The sequence below is a fragment of the Macrotis lagotis genome, chromosome 2 (assembly GCF_037893015.1).
Source record: "Macrotis lagotis isolate mMagLag1 chromosome 2, bilby.v1.9.chrom.fasta, whole genome shotgun sequence".
Classification (NCBI taxonomy): domain Eukaryota; kingdom Metazoa; phylum Chordata; class Mammalia; order Peramelemorphia; family Peramelidae; genus Macrotis; species Macrotis lagotis.
The window spans coordinates 45,010,190-45,031,558 of record NC_133659.1 but is presented as its reverse complement, the minus strand read 5'-3'; the positions used below and the strand labels follow the sequence as shown (position 1 = coordinate 45,031,558).

At 35.1% G+C, this 21,369-nt stretch overlaps 1 protein-coding gene across 8 annotated transcripts in view; it reads right to left on the bottom strand.

Moving 5' to 3' along the window:
• SSX2IP (SSX family member 2 interacting protein) overlaps nt 1-21,369 on the bottom strand; it is an 85,283-nt gene that overhangs the window by 13,591 nt on the left and 50,323 nt on the right. For 7 of the 8 annotated variants that reach the window (XM_074221784.1, XM_074221783.1, XM_074221790.1 and 4 more), the window contains 7 exons: nt 20,845-20,920; nt 20,574-20,751; nt 6,954-7,104; nt 5,448-5,584; nt 5,079-5,252; nt 2,169-2,283; nt 1,178-1,340 (listed from right to left, as the gene is read on the bottom strand). In XM_074221784.1, coding sequence (XP_074077885.1) covers nt 1,178-1,340; nt 2,169-2,283; nt 5,079-5,252; nt 5,448-5,584; nt 6,954-7,104; nt 20,574-20,751; nt 20,845-20,920 — 994 coding nt within the window. The remainder of the gene's footprint in view (nt 1-1,177; nt 1,341-2,168; nt 2,284-5,078; nt 5,253-5,447; nt 5,585-6,953; nt 7,105-20,573; nt 20,752-20,844; nt 20,921-21,369) is intronic. The other variant, XM_074221787.1, reaches the window with a different exon arrangement.

Below are 21,369 nucleotides of genomic sequence, written 5' to 3'. Positions count from 1 at the left end.
ATACCAGAAGAGGAAAATTATCCATTTTCCCATGATATAAATTTGTTACTCCTCAAACTCAAAGATAATTTTGAAAGAAGACAATTAAGCTAAGCATGCTGTTTATTTATAATAAAATTCAAACTTTCCTCTCAAAAGAAAATCCTCAATTTTTATAGGTTAAGTAAAATCATACTTAACAATAATTAATGTTACACAATTCTTATTGTATATTTCTGGCAGGAAGTTTTTTTAAAAAAGCTCATAAGTGTATTTTTTAAGTTCATACTATTTCCATTTTGACAGACAGATACATTTTCACTAACTTTCGAATTTTGTCTTGGATATGGATAGGATCAAGCAAATATTAACACCCCATGTTCCTTAAATGATCTATTTCCATTGACTAAGGACCTCATGTTCTTGCTAACATTATGAATGATTCCACATTTTTCCCTTTGACACTTTTCCCCCCATAAGTCTCATTCTTCTTTTGAAATCATCTACAAACTCATACTGAAGGCTATTCTTTTCCCCTTTTTCATAAGGCCACCAACCCCATGACTGCTTGGGGAAGGAGATATTTTCTCTTGCCCTTTTTCCCTCCTCAGCTTCCCTTTCACAGGGCACCCACTTGGATTCCTGGCAGTTTCCACCCCAGGCTTGGTCTCCCATCCCCTCAACTGATGCCTGGGCTTCTCCCAGGACTCAGCTCAGCTATATTTCCTTCCCTTCTCTTCCTTTGCTCACTCTTTCCCTCTTTTATCATACATGAAGCATTTTCTTAACAGCCCAATCTGAGGTGCAGTCTATGAACCCAAGAGAACAGACAAAATGAAAATCATAAAAGGATCTTAAATTTGAGACAAGGGGAAAAGACTGGGGAAAATCTAAAACCTATCAATAGATGCCCCCAGATTACTCTTCTTCACCACTCAAATTTAGCAGACTGATATATGTCCCTTGTTTTCCTATTATAAAGATTTAAAGGGTACTCCTTAAAAGAAATTTAAAAATAGATGATACATCATTCCAAATCACTGCATTTTAAAAGGATTTAAGTAACTGCAATATCTATATTTGATCATATGCTAAATAATTTCCTATGGACAACACAAAGTTTTCCATTATTTCAGCAATGCAAGAATCTAGCACTTTTTAAAAGTATATGAAAATAAGGTCAAATATAGACTAATACCTATTTTCTGACATATGGTGAATTGTCTGGAAAAGCTCTGAAGTAGAAGGGGAAGCAGGCAGAGATTTAGGGAATTGAGATATGCAGATTGAAGCCTCGCTAGACACTGAATAAGATTTCTGTCCAAGCTTGGAGTGCAATGTTAGATTGTCCTGATCAGAACCTAAGAAAGAATAAGAAAAAAAGGAAAAATATTAATTTCTTCAGAAAGAGTAATCATGTGAAATGGCCTACTAATAGACCTGAGATCAATGAGATGAGTTTGTAAGGATCCTTCTGGTCCTAGGATTTCCACCTCCCCAGGAAGGCTCTTCTGTGTTATTAAAATATACATTTGAGAAGGAGCTTGAAGTGAATTCTTTGATTAAAATATTGTCACAATGACACATACTTACGTATGTATCTTCGGCCAACTCATTTAACTAAATCTTCAGTTCATTTTATAACCTATAATTTATTTGATCCACATATGATTCACTGAACTCCATGTAGGAAGTTGTTCCCTTAAATGATAAAAATCACAGAACTTGCCAAAAACTGAATTAAGACTTTAAAATGAGTTGCTCTGAACTTATTTCAAAAGGCTCTCTAAAGTCTGCTGGGTGGAGATTCCTTCCATTGATTCAAATCTAATCCCCTCTGGGTTTTAGGAAATGATCACTACAAGTGGTTTGGACTAATAGAGCCCACCTACCTGGCAGTAATGCTTCTCTGAACTTGGCTAAGCCAAAGCTCAGAGGTCACACTGCCTTCTGTCCCAGCCTGTGCTCTACTAGCAGGGGAGGACACATCAAGGGAAGGAGTTATACCACATCTGAGTTGAAGGCTTTGCAGTATTTAGTTAGTTATCTCTACTCATGTGTTTATGTTCAGCAAGAAACACAAAAATTTAAAACTGATTTTGAAAAAACAAAAATACTTAACAAAGTAATTGCTTGCACCCAAATGAAATATCCTCAAGTTTATTTTTCTTCATTTGCATATTACTTACTTCCTGATAAGGCACTTTGAGGTTTTCCATTTTCTGAGTTCTTACTCTCAAAACAAGTCATATTTAAGAACTGTTGCTTGAGCCAACCAGCCCTGTCTTCTTCAAAGGCCTTCCTCTATGAGAGACACAAGCACATAAACATGAAATATAGATATCTATGCATATGATTCTATACATATCAGTTTTACTTATATTCCCTGGATACTCTTGAAAATATTAGGCTCAAGTTTCTTAGAAATCTAAGAAAAATATTAGTTCATTTAAAAGACTTTAAACTTACTACAGGCAAAATTTACCTGCCCTCCATTTACTGTATGTATTCAATTATGAATGTCCTCTGAATTAAGCAGTTTAAAAATACAAGGCAGAGTGGTATATAACATGCAAATAATATAAAATGGTTAAGAATCTAAAGTTCTGGGTGACAGAATTCACTTACAGATTCTATGTTTCTGTAAATTGTCAGTAATCAATGGTAGGTAAGATCTTGTACTGAGAGAATTTTAAGGCTAGTTCAAAGACAAAGCCTTGAGTCTTCAGTCAGTCACCCACTCACAGTGTGATCTTGATTTTCACAATCACACCAAGACCAAACTGAGTTTCCGCATTTGTAAAATGAAGATATCTGCCCTGTTCCATCTTCATGAGAGTGTTGTGAAGATCAAGCAACAATAAAAGGGGGGATGTTTTTTTAAATAGAAAGTATGACTGATCAAAACAATTAGGTAACTCTCAAAGACCTATGATGAAAAATGCCATCCACCACCAGAAAGAGAGCTGAGCTCCTGTTTAGAATCCATTAGAAATGCTTAAAGAGCCTAGGTAGGGCAGACCACCCCTAGAATGCAAATTGAAGCATTGTTTTTCATTTCTTATTTCTTTCCTCTTCTTTTTTTTTGGGGGGGGGGGAGTGAAAGAGGTGCTGACATGGCTAGCTAATATGGAACTTTATTTTCTAAGCCTTCATACATATAATGGGTACCTTTCTAAATGGCTGAAGGGGTCGGAGGAAGGAAAGAGGAACTCACAATTTTAAAGAATGAATGTCAAACTGAACTGATGCTAAGTGAAGTGAGCAGAAACAGAACAACACTGGACTCATTGACAGCAACATTGTGAGATCAACCATGGTGGACACAGCTCCTCTAAGAGGCCAGTTATGGAAAATGCCATCCCCATCCAGAGAAAAAATTATGGATTCTGATCGCTGAACAAAGCATACTATATTCACTTTTTAAAACTTTTTTGATGTTTTGTATTTCCCTCTTCATGTTTATAAGTTCCCCTTAATTTCACAACATGACTAATATGGAAATCTTAAACATGTATGTACAGTCTATATCAGACAGTTTGCTGCCAAGGGGAGGGAAAAGATAGTAGAAAAATGTGAACTCAAAAGCTTGCCACAGGATGAATGCTGAAAATGATCTTTGCATTTAACTGGAAAAAAATAAAATAAGATAAAAAAAATGCTAAAAATTAAGTTAGAAAAAAATGTAAAGCATTTTACTGATATCATGCATTGCATTTCATTAAATTGTCCCTTTCAGATTATTAGAGGGCAGCTAGGTGGCACAGTGGATAGAGCACTGTCCTGACTCCAGAGTTGAACCTGAGTTCAAATTCAGCTCACTTAATAATTGGCTACCTGTGTACCCTTGGATAACCCCATTGCTTTAAATAAATAAAATTTTTAAAAAAAGATTAGAATATAGTGAGGCCTAAAAACTGGCATACTTACATTCTACTGTAAAGGACAAGGGTCTAAAGAAATGGTTACAAGTGGCTCCTAAGCAGTTATGAGTATGAGAGTTCCAGAAACACTCTTCCCATATTCTGCAATAACCTCAGAGCAGAGGATAGCAGAAAAATACAGTATAAGTATAAATAAATCTTGTTTTCCTTCCTAGAGATAACAGAAATACAATCAAAAAAGATCAAGCAGAAGAAGGTAGCCTGTCCTATACTACACTTTCTGGACATCTGTTTCTTAGAAAAACTGTCACTGATCAGTACAGAGCTCCTATTTAGAATCCATTAGAAATGCTTAAAGAGCCTAGGTAGGGCAGACCACCCCTAGAATTCCAGCCCTGATAGATCTCTTGAGCAGGAGGAGTTTCAGAACTCCCAATCCACGGGTCTGTCATCATGTCAGACACAACACAGGCAAGTGTCCAGGTCCCAAGCCAAATAGCATTTGGATCAGACCAATGAGTGGTCATTGAACATCTAAGCCTGGTTCTTGGTTCTAAACTTGGCTCTTATTATTTTGCTTCTTATTTTAACCAAAATTGGTTCTAAAAAAAAAATAAAAGTCTGAAGAGAAGTTTTCAAAAGATTCAGTGAAGAGCTTATTAATATGAATTAAACCATAAAACAAAATTCCATAATAATCCAAGAGTATTCTATTTCTTTTTTTGTTTTGTTTTAGGTTTTTGCACGGCAATGGGTTTAAGTGGCTTGCCCAAGGCCATACAGCTAGGTAATTATTTAGATTTGAACTCAGGTACTCCTGACTCCAGGGCTGGTGCTCTATCCACTGCGCCACCTAGTCGCCCCTATTTCTAAGAGTTTGAGCTAAGACCATCTGTTTGATTCAAATGAGGTGAAAAACCTGAAATTGTAGGAAGTAGTTTATATTTTTAGCACATTAAGAATCATATTAAATGCTCTGAGTGACTCAGATATGACCAGCTCCAAATCTAACCCATGATTGAAACTTCCTTGGATATAGTCATTTAAATACCTCTAGTCCAGGTGTGGCTAGGTGGCACAGAGGATAGGGTACCGGCCCTGGAGTCAGGAGGACTAGAGTTCAAATCCGACCTCAAACATTTAATTGCCTAGTTGTGTGACCTTGGGCAAGTCACTTAACCCCACTGCCTTAAATAAAAATATAACTTTAAATACCTCTAGTCCTAGTCGGATAGCGGCTTCTGTAAAACTCCGTCTTTCTTTCTCAAAGTTCTTTTTTTGTTCTTTAAACAAGGCCCATTCTTCTTCAAGACGTTCTTTTTCTTCCAATAAATAACAGTCTTGTAATAATGAGGAGGTATCATCATCACATGCAGTGGTGAACTGCTGCTACAAGTTAAAAGAAAACTTTTTAAAGTTCCATTATAATCACCTCTCCAAAGTGGAAATCCTGGCAGTAACCCTTCCTACAAGTTACTTTGGAAAACAATAACCAGTGCAAGAAGTTCAATGTTTTAAGTATTATTAAAAGAAAAAATCATTACCTTCAGGGCACGGTAGTTAAACTAGGTAACTGGCATATACCTGTAAAAGTTGTTGCTGAGTCTGGATCATTTCCTTGCACTGCTGAATTTCCAACTCAAGTTTCTCAGTTTCCTGTTCATGATCTTGTCTTGAGATAACTTCTTCATCCTTAAAGGCTATTAAATGTACCTTTGATACTGTGATTCAAAAACACATTTAACATTGGTATAAAAGTATTTAAGGATTATCTAAGGTTTTCATGCATATGTTAAAATAATAAGCATCTGAGGATTCTTGCCATTCAAGATTTTCATGAATTCTTATAAAATTTAACCATTTCTAAATGTCAAAACCCACCTGAAACCTAAACTTAAAGATCAAATGTCTTCAACACCCTATACATACAGAAACAAGTGGATTCCTCTGCAACTATAGCTAGCATGACCTACTATATTAAAAATTATTAACTTCTATATATTAGTTTCCCACAAATTACACATCTAATATACGACCTATTCATTTTGTCCAAGTGCTTATCTTGGCTAAAAAAAGGTAATTTTTACTACTGTGGATATTATAGCAAAATTATGTAACAAAATATCTGAATTTATGTTTTGTTGCCAGTTCTATTTCAAAGCAAATTATTTAACTTGGGCCTAACTCCTTTATTATAGGCATCAGCACACGAAAATATTATTTGATATGCTTGCTCTGTTATTGAAGACAAGATTTATAAACTTTAAACCTATGTAAAATGTAAGAGTTTATTTATTGCTGATAATGGCTGAAATCCAAGTAATACATATTTAATATATTACTTTTTAATATATTTATTTTGGAAACTAGAAGTATAAAGATTATTTTACTAGTCATTCTTCTGTACTTAAGATAGTTGTCAGCACTAAGTTCTATAGCTGGGCAATTTATGATTACCTTTTCTCCTGTACAACAAAATTCCTTCAAATAAATAGCCTTGCCCAATAATCAATTTATTAATAACTAAAACTATGTAATTTCTGCTTAAAGTAAACACACATTAAGAATGTATTCTAGAATCTACACTAAAAAATGTCTAAGACATAAAGATGGAAATACTATGTCAATTTATATAACATAATTAATATTTTATAGTTTTTTAAATTGATTTTACAATGTTTAGAAAACAAAATGACCTGAATTCACCCCTGCAGGCACCCAAATGTGCTTTTCTCAAAGAAAACTCACTGTATATCAAAAGTATGTTTCTCCAGGCAAAACAACATAAAACATCTAAAAACAGACAAAACTTTGCATTTCTAAAAGTATCATGCTTTAAATATTTGTTTCAGATGTATATACTCAAATGTGACCCCATAACTAGTTTCCTAAGTACCTATTCAACAAGTATTAAAAATTAACAAATATCACATATGAACATAATAACATCACTATAACATTTATAATAAATATTTGTATTCAGAGGTGTTTCTATAAGATTTATCAACATATTCATCTGAATATTTCTTTGGGAAGTGTGTTATTATTTTTAGTGTCACAATATAGCTAAAATGGACAAGCCAAAATCACCTTGGTTATCAAGTTTTTCAACATGACTTTTCAGAATTCTCCACTGTTTTCTAATGCTATTAGTCAGCTGTTCCCTCACAGTTTCACAGGAGAGTTCCCACATATTTTCTCTGCTTAGTTCTGAAGTATCTTCTTCAACATCTGATGGGACCTATACAAATAAAGGGTAAGATTTATAGAACTAGAAAAATTAGAAAAAAAAAACAAAAATAACAGGATAAAGCAATAATAAATCATCAATTCAAACTGATAAAATGTATCAGTTTTTCCTGTCAACTTTACATGAACTTTTGTAAATTAATTTTCTCCTGTTAACCATGGAAAAACTGCTGAAACTTTTAAAACATAAAACTTTTGCCCCAAAGTCATGAGTCTCATTTCTCTCCCTAACTTAGTTCTGCTGACAGAACATAGTCACCAGGTGACTGATGACTCCAAAGCAGGTCTTACCACACACTAGAAAGGCCCCAAGGATTCCTTCCCAAACCAAGTCTTAGATCCTCAGGGGTGCCCCGAGGGGACTGCAAGAGGAGTACTTGGTAGATCCCAAGTCTTGCAGCCCTGGCCTCAGGCAGGACACAGGATGGATGTCAAGTCTAGTCTAGACACAAGGCTAGTCAACAATTGAGTATAACTTCACAAAACTCATATGAAAAGTAGGTTTAATACAAGAGAAATGAACATGCCATGGGTTGGCAACCCAGACAGGGTTGTTTTTTTTTTTTTTACTTAACTTTTCACATTTTATCTGTAAGACAAAGGAAGGAAGAGAAACTAGTTAGCATGTCTAAGGGGATGCAGCATGGGAGGGGATAGGGTTCAATGGCAGGGAGGAGAGAGAGAGAGATTAAAAAAAAACTCCTACCCAAGGAGAGGAGCAAAATGTAACAAATGCCAGTCTTTTTCCTTGGGAACTGCAGACAATGAAGATAGGAGAGTCTGCTTATCTACAGGGTCCCAGCAGCACATTCTCTCAGCCTAGGGCAGACTGAATGACTCCCAAGGACACAGATTCCAGCTTGGGTGTGAACAATCACGTTTGTCAGCTCCAGGATCTTGTTCTTGACACATCTGAGGCCAATGTTTCTGGAAACTATGGCAACTCAAGGGGCAAATTCAAGGAACCCTGAACAATCTTCTCTCTGCCTTCAAGGTGGAGACCTAGTGAGAGCCTCCTCCTCGAGGAAGAATCACAGTCAAATCCAAAGAAAACAATCCACCAGGTCTCAAAGTGTCTCAATCTACAGGAGGGAGGGCTCAGGCACAAGGCCCACATTCATAAACATTTACTTTTTTTGTCCTGCCTTCTATTTAGATGGCCAGATGGCAGCCCAAGGGAAGCAAGGACCTCATGTCACTGAGATCCAGTTGTCTTCTCTTCAAAATGACCCCAGACACTAGACACTCTAGAAAATTCCTCCAACTCTGAAGTTCTATACACTATATAAATACTTCATAGTAAAAAAAGGGATGATTAATGAATTTCTTACTATTTTTTTATTCCTCTGATAGAAATTAAATTTGATCAAACCAACATTTATCCAAATAAAGTTCTCCTCAACAACAGAATGAGAAAAAAATTCCTTTAGTTGTTTAAAGAAGCAAAATACCCACCATTGGCTAGTCCTGCTTTCTCAATGACTTCTACATTGTTACAACTATAGATACATTTTTTTGGGAAATTACGCCAAGTTGTATTTAATGAGATTTCCTGCGATGTTAATAAGTATTAAATCAAAGAGAAGCTAAACCTGAGCAGTTCAAAAAACATCAGAAACCAAATACTGTCCTTCCTAAAGTCTACCTGAATAAACAGGAGCAAGATAAAATATTTTTTACATGACCAACCAGAAATTTACTTTTATTTTCCTAAAAATCAGAGATGAAAAAAATTTGCATTTTACTAAAGGCATCAAATTTGTTTTCTGTTATTTTATATTAAAATTTCATCCATCATGTTTAAGGGAACTTTGAACTCACCCTTATCTATCATAGTTAAAATTAAGAACTTAAAAAATTCATCCACACTAAACTATTGGCATGCTACTTTTTCAGAATCTCTAGGTTTTCCCAAGAGAAGTTTAAAATGAAAATGTGTTTCTTTGATATTTACCAAATCTTACCTCTATACAAACTCACTAGTTTATATCTTGGTCTCTTCAGGGCTTACCTAGCACACAGCCTCAAAAACCGTGAGCACTTATTTATATTGTTTGTTCACTTGTAACAAATCACTGCATTAATCACTGCATGTCTACAGATGACTCAGTCATGCATATAAAATGAAAGACAAAGCCCTGTACAGTTATCCATTTTGCAATTAGAAATAATACTTAAGAAAAAGCAGCAATCTAAATTTCAAGGAGAAAAGGAAGACAGGAAAAGGAGTTCTACCATTAAACTTGGGTTTTAAATATTTAGACCCCCAAACGAAGTCTACACTCTGCTACACATTTGTTAACTATTTTTCCTGCCCCAGTCTAAGATCTCGTGGACCTGCCTACAAGAGGCAGAGGGAAGATATTTGAGGGGCCTTTGCTAATCCAGGTCATGTGTAACCCTACAGGCATAAGGTTACTACTGGTCTTAGTCAAATTCCTGAATGTTCAAGAGCAACACAAGTCTAGGAAAAGCAGCAAGATACAATTATCATCTAAATAAAAATTAAATATATAAAAAATGAAAATGTAAAACTATTTGAATACAGAATAAAAACATTAAATACATTTTAAAAAGTCAGGGGCTCCAGAAATGATTCAGAAGAGCTGCCTTCATTGATGTACTTTTTCCTTTTTTTTTTTAAGGTTTTTTGCAAGGCAAACGGGGTTTGCCCAAGGCCACACGGCTAGTTTAATTATTAAGTGTCTAAGACCGGATTTGAACCCAGGTACTCTTGACTCCGGGGCCGGTGCTTTATCCACTGTGCCACCTAGCTGCCCGATGTACTGACTTTTAATAGGTTTCAGGACCCTGCCACTCCTTAAAACCATAAGTTTCTAGAATGAGGCTCAGAGTAAGAGTCCATCAAAATAGACAAAGACTTGGGTTATGCAAATGAGAATATTTATAGAAAGATCTGGCTTAAGAACAATAACTAGCCCCCAAAGGAAACAGTGGCAGAGCTAGCGTTTTTGAATATACTTTAACGGGGGGGGGGGGGGGGGGGTGGGTAAGTCTTCATACGAGTGCTCTGTGAGTCTGATACACCTGCAGCTATATTATTTGGAAGCAAAAATAAAGTCACACAATGTACTGCATTAATGTTAAGGATCTGTGATTTCATTGCTGTGAAAACACCCTTCTCCTGATACAGATTTCAGCCTCCTAGTTTACAACCTAAGAAAGTTGATTCAAAGTAAGATTCAAAAGCTAAGTCTCAGGTTCATGATCATTTAAATAATAAATAATAGAATTTGAACCAGAACTGACTTCAATATCAACTCAAGGTGAAAACAATTGTTTGTGAGCTCAGGGGGTCTTGTCCTTGACACAGGAGTTATCCCTATCTCTAACATGAGGAAACAGGTTCTGAGATGTTGTGAAATGGAGATATAATTATTTGAAACTGGGTTTGACTGTCAGTCCAGGGTTCTCTCCTTAATAAACCACTGCTGCCTCTCTACAGATATAGAAAACATCCATATTGACTAGAGAGAGCACGTCTTTATATTTTTTAGATGGAATAACTCAAATTTTTTTCACCAAAATACCTGTCCCAGAACAGGATGTACTTTGATCACAGGTTATGAACTTGATATTTTAGAAAAATGCTTTTCATATCAAATGACTATATTAAGAAAAATTAATTCACTGAATACCTTCAAAGAGAGCAACTGAGAAACAAATTCTAAATCCTATTAGACAGCATGAGGTCCAATTATGTATAATAGGGGCCATAGGGATGTGGTACTAAGATCTCAGCAAAGTCACTATCTCAAAATAATGCATGTAGAATTAGGCAAAGAATTAGGCAAAGAATATCCTGTAATAGAAAATATCTACAAACTCAAAAGACCTGAGTTCCAACTAAGCTATAAACTGCTAGTTTAAACCGTAGGCATATTCCTTAATCAATCTAGGTCTCACTTTTCTCATTTGTAAAATGAAAGGGGCTAAATAAATAATAGGATCTACAGGTACCATTTTAAAATTCTAGGTTTTTATGAGACATTTACTTAGCCATTAGGCAGCATCTAAGGATATTTTAAATTGTACCAGCAATACAAATATGCCTAAGTTTAAAAAAATCAATTATTTGCCAAACATATTATTAAAACTGAAGTAAGAAAATGATAAACACTTCTATGCAATATAAAAACTGTCTAATCTGAAATTAGAGTAAAAGGATGAGTTAAGAATTATTGTTCCTCCCCACACCTAGCTCCCTTACTCTGGACACCAGCTTCCTTTGCAGCCACATCTGGGGTAGATAATTTCTAACCTCACACCTCCACCCCATCACCAACTGAAGCACACACCTAATTTGAAATTTCCACCCAGAAAATATCTAGATATATTCCATTCCATTCTTAACTCAAGGATCTGGACCAAGAAAAGATGCTAACAGAAGCCACAAAGTACAGATACAGTCAGGAGCAGTAAGCAAGATGGCTAGACCAAGTATGGGGGGAAAAGTCAAACTTCTCAGGAGAAAAAACTGCAGGGAAACAAAGAAAGAAAAATAGGTAGGTAGACCAGGACCAGGTCATAAAACAACTAGGAAAGATTAAATAATAGAAAATACTGAAAACTCTTATAAAAAAACAAAGCAAGAGGACAAATTTGATAGGTCCTCTAGAAATGGGAGAAACCCTAGAGACTCTAAGATAGTTGAAAAAAGAGCTAGAATAATTAAAACCGTTTGGAAAAAAGTCAATAAGGCAATTTGGTAAAAAGGAAAGATCTGGATTCAAAAAATCTAGCAAGGCAAGACAATTTTAAGTAAGTGGCCCACCCTTGCCAAAGAACTGAAATTCTGAAAAGGAGAATGACAGGTGAATAACTCAAAATATAGATCTAAAGAAAAATATGCACCCCATCCCAAGAGAGGGTGGGGTAGGAGGTCAGAATACCTGAGTAACTGACCTGGAGAATGGGATGACCAGACACCTGTGGGTTGGGTCAAAGGAGTGCCAGAAAAACAGGAGTATAGAGTCTGAACTATTACCATAGTGCAGTAAATTGTACAATTTCATCCATCAAAATCACAAAATTACAAACAAGCAAAAGCAAAAGTACTTATGCTTTCAAAGAAAGCAAATCTGAGTATCTTGGGATTAATTTTTTGTCCAAAAGGAAATGAAGCTAGTGGAACATTTCAGAAAATTAAAAGGATTGCCTTAACCCCATTTGCCTTGCAAAAAAAAAAAGATTGGGATGTACCTAAGAATAACATATCCTAACAAAGCTAAGTCCATAATGATTATATTAAAAAAGCACTTTTAATATAAGATATTAAAATTATTCCTTGGAAGACTCCAAAAAAAATGAAGAGACTATTTGATGTGTAAATAATTCAAATAGGAGAAACACAAGAAATGTAAATAAATAAAATTAGTAAGTCAAAATGAGAAAGTCAATTATCTCATTTCTAAAGCTATACTAGATTTGAAAAAGAAAATTTTTTGTTTGTACTGATCAAGGAACAAGGAAAATAAAATTCATCATCAGGGAGCTATGATGATGGGGCACTTAGGTGGTGCAGTGGATAGAGCACCAGCCCTGGAGTCAGGAGGAGCTGAGTTCAAATTTGACCTCAGACACTTACTGATTATCTAGCAGTGTGACCTTGGGCAAGTCACTTAATCCCACTGCCTTTCCAAAAAAAAAAAAGGAAAAAAGAGACTATGATGATCTGGGGGGGAATAAAAAATTCAGGAGAAAGGAAGAAGACATGAACAGAAAAGTTAAAGACTACTATAACCCATGTTACCTCATGATTTTCTTTTTTTTAAGTCAGGGAGGTTGGGAGGAGAAAAGGATTGGTATTCAGAGGGCAGTTTCAGGAGAGGATAAAGATGATAAACAATAGCAGAAAATTGGGAACGTGCTTCAGGGTAATTAACTATAAAAAGGGAAGGAAAAATGAGGAGTGGGATAAGCAGAGTATTGAGAGGGGATTTAGGATGAGAAAGCAGGAAGAAAAAAAGAAAAAAGATGCAAATCTAATTTAAGTGAATGATGACATACTTGGATCAAAGAACAAATCAAAGAAGTGATTAATAATTATGAAAAACACTACCAAAATCTGAGAATGTAGAACTAAAATAGTTCTGAGTGGCAAAATTATCTTTGAAAGCATAAATAACTCTTAAGAAAGCACAAACCAAATTGTCAAAAGAAGAAAAGAAATTAAATTGAAAACAAAGATGACAGAAATGAAAACAAAACCATGACTATTTTCTGAAAAATTAGGGGGAAAACATTATTAGAATAAAAAACGAACACAGTGAATTCACAATGAATTATGAAAAATTATTAGAAATTACTATGTTCTTTTATAGTTTGGAAAAACCTGAAAATTTAAAGGGATTAGATTTGCCTTTTTACAAAAATATAAAGTAACCAACTTAACAAAGATATCTCAACTGCAGAAAGCAAGATAAACTAAGCCATAAAGGAATAAACAAAGGAAAAAATTCCCTTGAATAGACAGATTTATAAGTAAATTGTTATCAAATGTCCGAATTAATATTACAAAAAACAATCTCAATAATTGGAAAACATGGCACAATACCAAACACCTTGAATTCTGAAATAAACAGATGATAAAATAGAGATCAATTTCACTAGGAAATTATCACAAATATTGTGAAATAAAACCTTAGCAAAGCTCCAACTATGATATAGCAAAGAAAAACTAATCATATTTTATTATTTTACTAAGACTAAGTTGTTTTTATATTAAAAACTATATATCAAGAATGGTTCAACATTAAGATTAACATTCACATAAACAAAAACTAAAGGAACATAATAGACAGAACTCATTTATGTTCTTTAAAAAATTAACAAGCATAATCATGTAAACCTTCTTTAATTAATAAACATAAATATATATATATATACATACATACATACATATACCCACCCACATAGATAAATCTTATACTATCAAGGGGAGAGGGAAAAAAAAATGATATAGAGTTTCAAATAGCTAAGAAAACTCCAGAGAAAACAATAATTGAGACAAGTTTCAGTAAAAGAGAAAGATATAAAACAAAATAAAAATCATCAATACTTCTGTATAGCATCAACAAAACCCAGGAAAAATGAAATTCCATTCAAAATGATGAACTTCAGAAATGTGTGACTTTGGGGAGAATAAAAATGTCAGAATGGAATGGGGATGCAGGAGGCCTTCTTTAAAATGTTCTTACAGAAAGGGGAAGAAAAAGATTTAAAAGAGAATAAACAATGAGTGGGTTTCAGAAATGATTAAGAGCTATGTAAATACATATATGCATATGATTAACAGCTACCTCATGACAGATAACTCAGGATTTTAACACAAACAAAAAAATGATTTTACAGAAAAAAATAATTGGGAGTCAGTCACATTTGTGTAAGATAAAATCATACTGGCCTAATAAAAATGACTATGGTACACCTAAATTAAGAGATTTAGTGGTGAAAAAAAAACCCTAAAAACCAAAAGAAAAACTGAGGGGTGGGCTGGGTGGCGCTGTGGATAAAGCACTGGCCTTGGAATCAGGAGTACCTGGGTTCAAATATGCTCTCAGACACTTAATAATTACCTAGCTGTGTGGCCTTTAGGCAAGCCACTTAACCCCATTTACCTTGCAAAAAAAAAAACCTAAAAAAAAGATTTAGTTGTATACCAACTTTTCAAGGAAATTATTTCATAGAAATAAAGTAACAAAATTCATTTGAAAGAACAAAAAAAAGTGTTGAATTTCAAAGGGTAACAACCAACAAGAGGCAGGAGTGTAGAGGTCAATGAAGTAATATTCAAGATTACTTGATACTAATTAAATAAACAAATCAGTGGAGCAAACTGTAAAGTAACCTCCAGAAATAAGTGACTATTAAACAGTCTAAAATTTGATAGACCTAAGAAAACCAAATAAAGAGGGGAAGGACTCCCTAGGACAGTTGAGAAAACTAAACTGGACAGAAACCAGACAAAAATTTATTCCATGTACATACAGGAAACTCCAAAATTACACATATACAAATACATAGACTAATGATCAACAATAGAATGAAAATTTGCTCCATCTCAACAGCAAGAGAAGTGCAATTAAGACAACTTGGAGATTTCATCACACACCAAGTAAATTGTCAAAGGTATGAAAAATGAAAAGCAATACTAAAACTGCTTTGAAAAGGGGAAAGCAAAAAATATTTTCATGGTAGGCCTATGAATTAGTGCAACCATTCTAGAAAACAATATGAAACTAAAAGACTTAACTGTTCAAACCTTATTTTAGCCCAGAAATTTAATAAGCCCCCAAAAGATCAGAGACAGAAAGTGGGGGAAGGGGGAAGAAATCTGTAAACATAAGTGGGTGACTATAATTTGGAACCAAATTTCTCATGTCAATGAAGCAAGAAGCAAAGTGAGGGCAGGAGCACCGGAAACCATTCCGACCCCTCAGACTCCTACTGCCTATCTACATCTGGCAAGTCAGGGAACGGCTCTGACCTTCAGCTTCCTCCTATACAAAATCAAAGGGTCAGACTCAATAACTGCTTTCCAGTTCTGCATCTATGGTCATCTCCCATTGGAATGAAATTATTACTTTTTCTTCTCAGGAGAGGTAACTATGTAAACAATGTCTACATTAGAATCCACTGTTGTGTCATCTGACTCTGCTAAAATGTGTTAAGACTTTTCATACAAAGTCAGATCTAAACAATTGGAAAAACATCACATGCTCGTAGTTAGGGCAAGCTAATATAATAAAAATGAGAATTCTACCCAAATTAAATTACTTATTCAGTGCCATACCAATCAAACTATCAAATAATTTTTTACAAGCAAGAAATAATTATTATAAAATTCATCTGGAGCAACAAAAGGTAACGAATATCAAGGGAAGGGGCAGCTAAAGTGATGCAGTGGATGAACATCAGGCCCTGAGTTCAAATCTGATCTCAAACGCTTAATAATTACCTAGATGTGTGACATTGGGCAAGTCACTTAACCCCACTGTCTTGCCAAAACCCCCCAACAAAATCTTGATGGAAAAAAATGTAAAGGATGGTGGACTAGCCCTACTAGATCTAAAACTATACTATAAAGTGGCAGTCATCAAAACTGTCTGGTACTGGTTAAGAAATAGAGTGATGGACCAGTGGATTAGGATACGTTCATTAAAAGTAGTAAATGACTACAATAATATATAGTTTGTCAAACTCAAAGACATTAAAACTCTGGAATAAGAACTCAGTGTTCAACAAAAATTCTTGAGAAAACTGGAAAATACAATGGCAAAAACTAGGCCAAGGCCCATATTTCATATCCTATACCAAAGTAAGGTCAAAATGGGTTCAGGATTTAAGATATAAATAAAGTACCAACACCATAGACCAATGAACAGATCAAGAACACTGTTGGATCTATGAAAAAGGGAGAAATTTATGACCAAACAAGAAATAGAGTATAAGGGCAGTTAGGTGGCACAGTGGATAAAGCACCAGCCCTGGAGTCAGGAGTACCTGGGTTCAAATCTGGCCTCAAGACACTTAATAATTACCTAGCTGTGTGGCCTTGGGCAAGCCACTTAACCCCATTTGCCTTGAAAAAAAACCCTAAAAAAAAAGAAATAGAGTATAATATAAATTAAAAAATGGATGACTTTGACTATAATAAATTAAAAGATTTTGCATTAATAAAATCAATGCTGCCAAGATTAGAAGGAAAACAGAAAGCTGGTAATTTTCACAGCTATGGGTTCTGATAAAGGTCTCATTTCTAAAATTTATAAAGAACTGAATCAAATTTATAAGGTTACATATGTCATTTCTCAATTGATAAACAGCCAAAGGATATGAACAAACAGTTTACAAGCGAAGAAATTAAAGCTATCCATAAATCATGAAAAACTCCAAATCAGTTCTGGTTAGAGAAATGAAAATTGAAACAACTATAAGGTACCATATCACATCTATCAGATTGGCCAAGATGAGAAAAAAAGGAAAATGATCACGGTTTGGAGAGGTTGTGAAGGATTGTGAAATTAATGCACTATTGTGGAGTTGTGAACTGATTCAGCCATTCTGTAGAGCAATCTGCCCAAAGAGGAATTCCAAATACTAGGTCTACATCCCAAAGAAATCATAAAAAAATGGGAAAAGCCCCAATATTCCAAAATAATCAGAGTAGTCCTTTTTTATAGTGACAAATTGGAAATTGAGGGGATTCCCATCATTTGGGGAATGGCTGAACAAACTATAATTTATGAATATTATGGAGTACTATTGTTCTATAAGACACTATGAATAGCTAGACTCTAGAAAGGCACGGAACAAATTATAGGAACTGATGTTGAGGCAAAGGGAGAAGAACCAAGAGAACATTGTACATATTAACAACACTGCAAGTAGATCCACTTTGATGCCTGCAGCTCTTCTCAGCAGGAGACCTGTTGTGGACAACGCCATCCAAATAGAAGACACAAAACAAAACTACAGAATCTGAAGGAACACTGTTCACTTTTTAAATAGTTCTCTTAGGTATTTCCCTTCCTATCCCATGACTTATTAGTCCTATTTCCTCATAGAGAAAATGACTAATATGTAAATATGTTAAACACAAATGTATATGTACAGTGTTTACTAACCCATTCACTGCTGGGGGGGTGGAAGGGAGGGTAGGAAAAAATGTTGGATGAACATTGTGGATGAATATTGAAAAGCTTTCATAGAATGTAATTGGAAAAATAAAATATCAATTAAAATATTTGTTATAAGAAAGGTTTCAATAAGGATGGCAGCAGTTAAGGGAAAATAACTAGTATTAAAAACAAAAAAACTTCACTTTTTTTGGGTAAGACAACAGGTGTTAAATGACTTGCTCAAGGTTACACAGCTAATAAGATTTCTAAGAGCCATTTTATTTTTCACTTATACCAAAGAAATCAGTGCCTACAAGAATCCCTGAAATTATTCATCTCAACAAAGTTATTGAAGCTAATTTGATTATATTACTATATAATATTAGGTTTCTAAATTTGTTCTTTTAAATGAAGAATGATTTTTATTGGGTAACAACCATATGCTTCCGAAACAAAATTATTTCATGAAAAGACCAAATTAGGAGTCAAGTAAAAGTAAATTTTAGTGCTGGTTCTATCATTAACTAGCTGGTAATTCTGTATACCAGCAGTATCTATAAAATCAAGCAGTACCTATCTTATGAGATTGCCATCAGATCAAAATGATATTATATATCTATGAAAATACTTAGAAAAGTATAAAGTCCATCCCAAGGATTTTTTAAGAAAGAGTTATAAAACAGATTCTTAGGATAGAAAATGCTAATAGTATTATGTCTCTGCATGCAGCTAATCTTGAAACAACTAATAAAAACAAGTACAAGTAGATTAAAATAATGCAAGCAATAAGCTGTAAATTGCTTAAAAATCTTACAAATAACATTTCTTTTTCAAGTTCACTCAAATCAAGTACTATGTTTAATTCTTTCATTCTACAATTCTTAACACCTACTTCTGAGATGGGTCTTTTAATCCTGATGATCTAATGAGTTCCTATAGATTCTTTTTTTTAAGCAGATGACTGCAAAATTACTTCTTCTATGCAGATGACTCCCAAATCTCTATATCCTATTCTCTCTGTAGGGCTCTAAACCTGAATTAATAAATCCCTATTGGATGTTTTGAACTTGATGTCCTATGGTATCAAATTCAACAAGTCTGAAACAGAACTCATCCCACACCAAATAGAACCCAAATCCCTACTGGATGTTTTGAACTGGATTGTCCTATGGTATCAAATTCAACAAGTATGAAACAGAACTCATTTCACACCAAATAGAACCCTCTTCTGAACTGCCTTCATACTTACTGTTCAAGGGCATTAACCAACCTTCCACCAACCAGGTTCATTAATCTGATATCATCAATTCCTCACTGTCCCTCATCCTAGAGGTATAAAATCAAACAGTTGTCAAATCACATTTCTTTCTCCATATCATCACTCAAATATGCCTCCTACTCACTGAGACACCATCTCCTCTAGTCTGGAATATTACAATGAACTGTTCTGCATCCTTGCTTCAAGTCTTCTCCCTGCTCCAGTTCATCCTCTACAATACCACCAAATTGATTTTCCTTAAGTTCTGATGAAGCCACATAGCTTGCCTTCTTCCCAGTTTAAGTTAACACCAGGGTCTGCTACCACCTCTAGGATCAAATATACATTAGTTTGGCATCTTAATCTTTTGACACAACTGTCCCTTCCCACCTTTCTGGTCTTCATATGGTTAGTTTTACATGTACTGTGTGGCATTCATTTGTACTGACTTCCCTGCTACTGCACAGAAATGACTCTATCTCTCACCCACCTGTCCCATCCCCACTGAGAACCACCCTCTAGACAAGACTCATCTTCATCTCGATCCCTTAACTCCAAATATCTTCCCTAACAACCTTGTACTTATTTTAAATTTATCCTCTGTGTATTTTCCAACACTTAGATATGTACATGTTCTTTTTCCCTGGATTCTTATTCTTTAAGGGAAAGGACTGTCTAATTCTTTGTCTTTCTGTCTTCTTGCCTTAATAATAAATGTTGGTTGATTGAGAGGCTATTTTCCCCATGAGATATTACAAAGAGCTGTATGAGGCCCTGTGGGCATCAACACTTTCCCCTTTCCACTGAAGCTTACACATTTAGAAGAGATAAATAAGGCTTGAAGGATTAAGTGCTTCTGACCCATCAAGCCCAGGCATGAAACAGAAAAGATGGGAGAGAGGGGACAAGACTGTACAGTTCTTTCCTGGAAGAGATCAATGGATCATTTCACCCCTGCTGTGTGCCAACATATTAAAAAGCATTCTCACAACAGTTCTCCAAGGTAGCATTGCTACTGTCTCCTTTAGACCTAAAACAACTGAAACAAACAAGAGATGGAGGGACTTGACCGGGGCTCCCAAAATGTCACTGTCCGTGGACAGGCCATGCCTTCATACTCTGCACTCGATCCGCTTGGCCACCTTTACAAGGCCACAGGGAAATAACCCATTCTAGCAATAGGAATCAAAAATAAATGCCCAGAACTGAGAAAGAAGCACAGCATGACAATGATATATGAAATGGGAAAGCCTGAGCCAGACCTGAAGAGCCTTGAATGTGAAGCCTACAGAATCTGTGATTCTTCAAGCAATGGGGACCCCTGCCTGTTGTGAGTCACCTGATCGGACTTGTGAGGGGGAGAGTGTAGGCCTGCCTGGGAGGAGCGCCCAGCGCACAGAGATGCCTCCTTAACCTGATTCTCTCTGGACATCCATCCTTACTGATGCTGAGTGGAAAGAGGAAGAAATCAGCCAAGGGGAGAGAGGAGAAGGATCAGAGAGATAGGGGAAGATAATGCCAAAAAAGTAGGACAAAAGAAAAAAGTCAACAGACACTCACTGTCCCAGGAGTGTCTTCAACTTTTTCTTTAGGTTTTTGCTTTTGTGGTGTCAGAAGAGAAATCATTTCCTTTTTCATTTGCTGGAGGACTTTTTTGAGTTCAGCATTTTCCAACAGAATTTGTTTCTGGCGTTGTTCATAGTCACTCAACAGAACTTTATACATTTCATCTTCATTCCTGGGAGAGAAGGGTGCAGTCAGCATGCAGTATATTACAAAAAGGAACTTTGAGATTAAATACATGAATTTGTAAATTGTAAATAAATGTTACCTAGCTTCAGTTTTGCCAGTTCTCCAGGAACCTCTCTTTCCATCTGCTCTTCCAACATAATTTAAAATATCCATAGCTACAAATAAGAAAAAAACAAGAGACATGTTACTATTACATGTTTTACACTTTTTGAAACTCGAATCTATACATATAATGGTAGGGAGGAAGAAAAGATTATAGATCAATTTGAATCTTTATCAGGTTCCACACTACATGATTCAACCACTTTCCTCTCATAATTTCTTTTCAAAGGGAAGATAAAACAGAAAAGTTGAGGGGTAGGGACTGAGGTAAAGCTACTGCCCAATAATAAATAGAATAAAGCTTAAGAGCTTTTCTATAAGCTTGTGTTTTATGACCTTCCATTTTATGTGTTGAATATCCTTCATTCCAAATGGTAGTCAAAAATAATCCACATAATAATCTTAGGCTCTACTGAGGTACAATAAATGCCCAGCACCACGAAGTGATAAATTCTTTTTGATTTTGCCTCTGGGTATGCTGCTCTAATGAAGGACAATGATT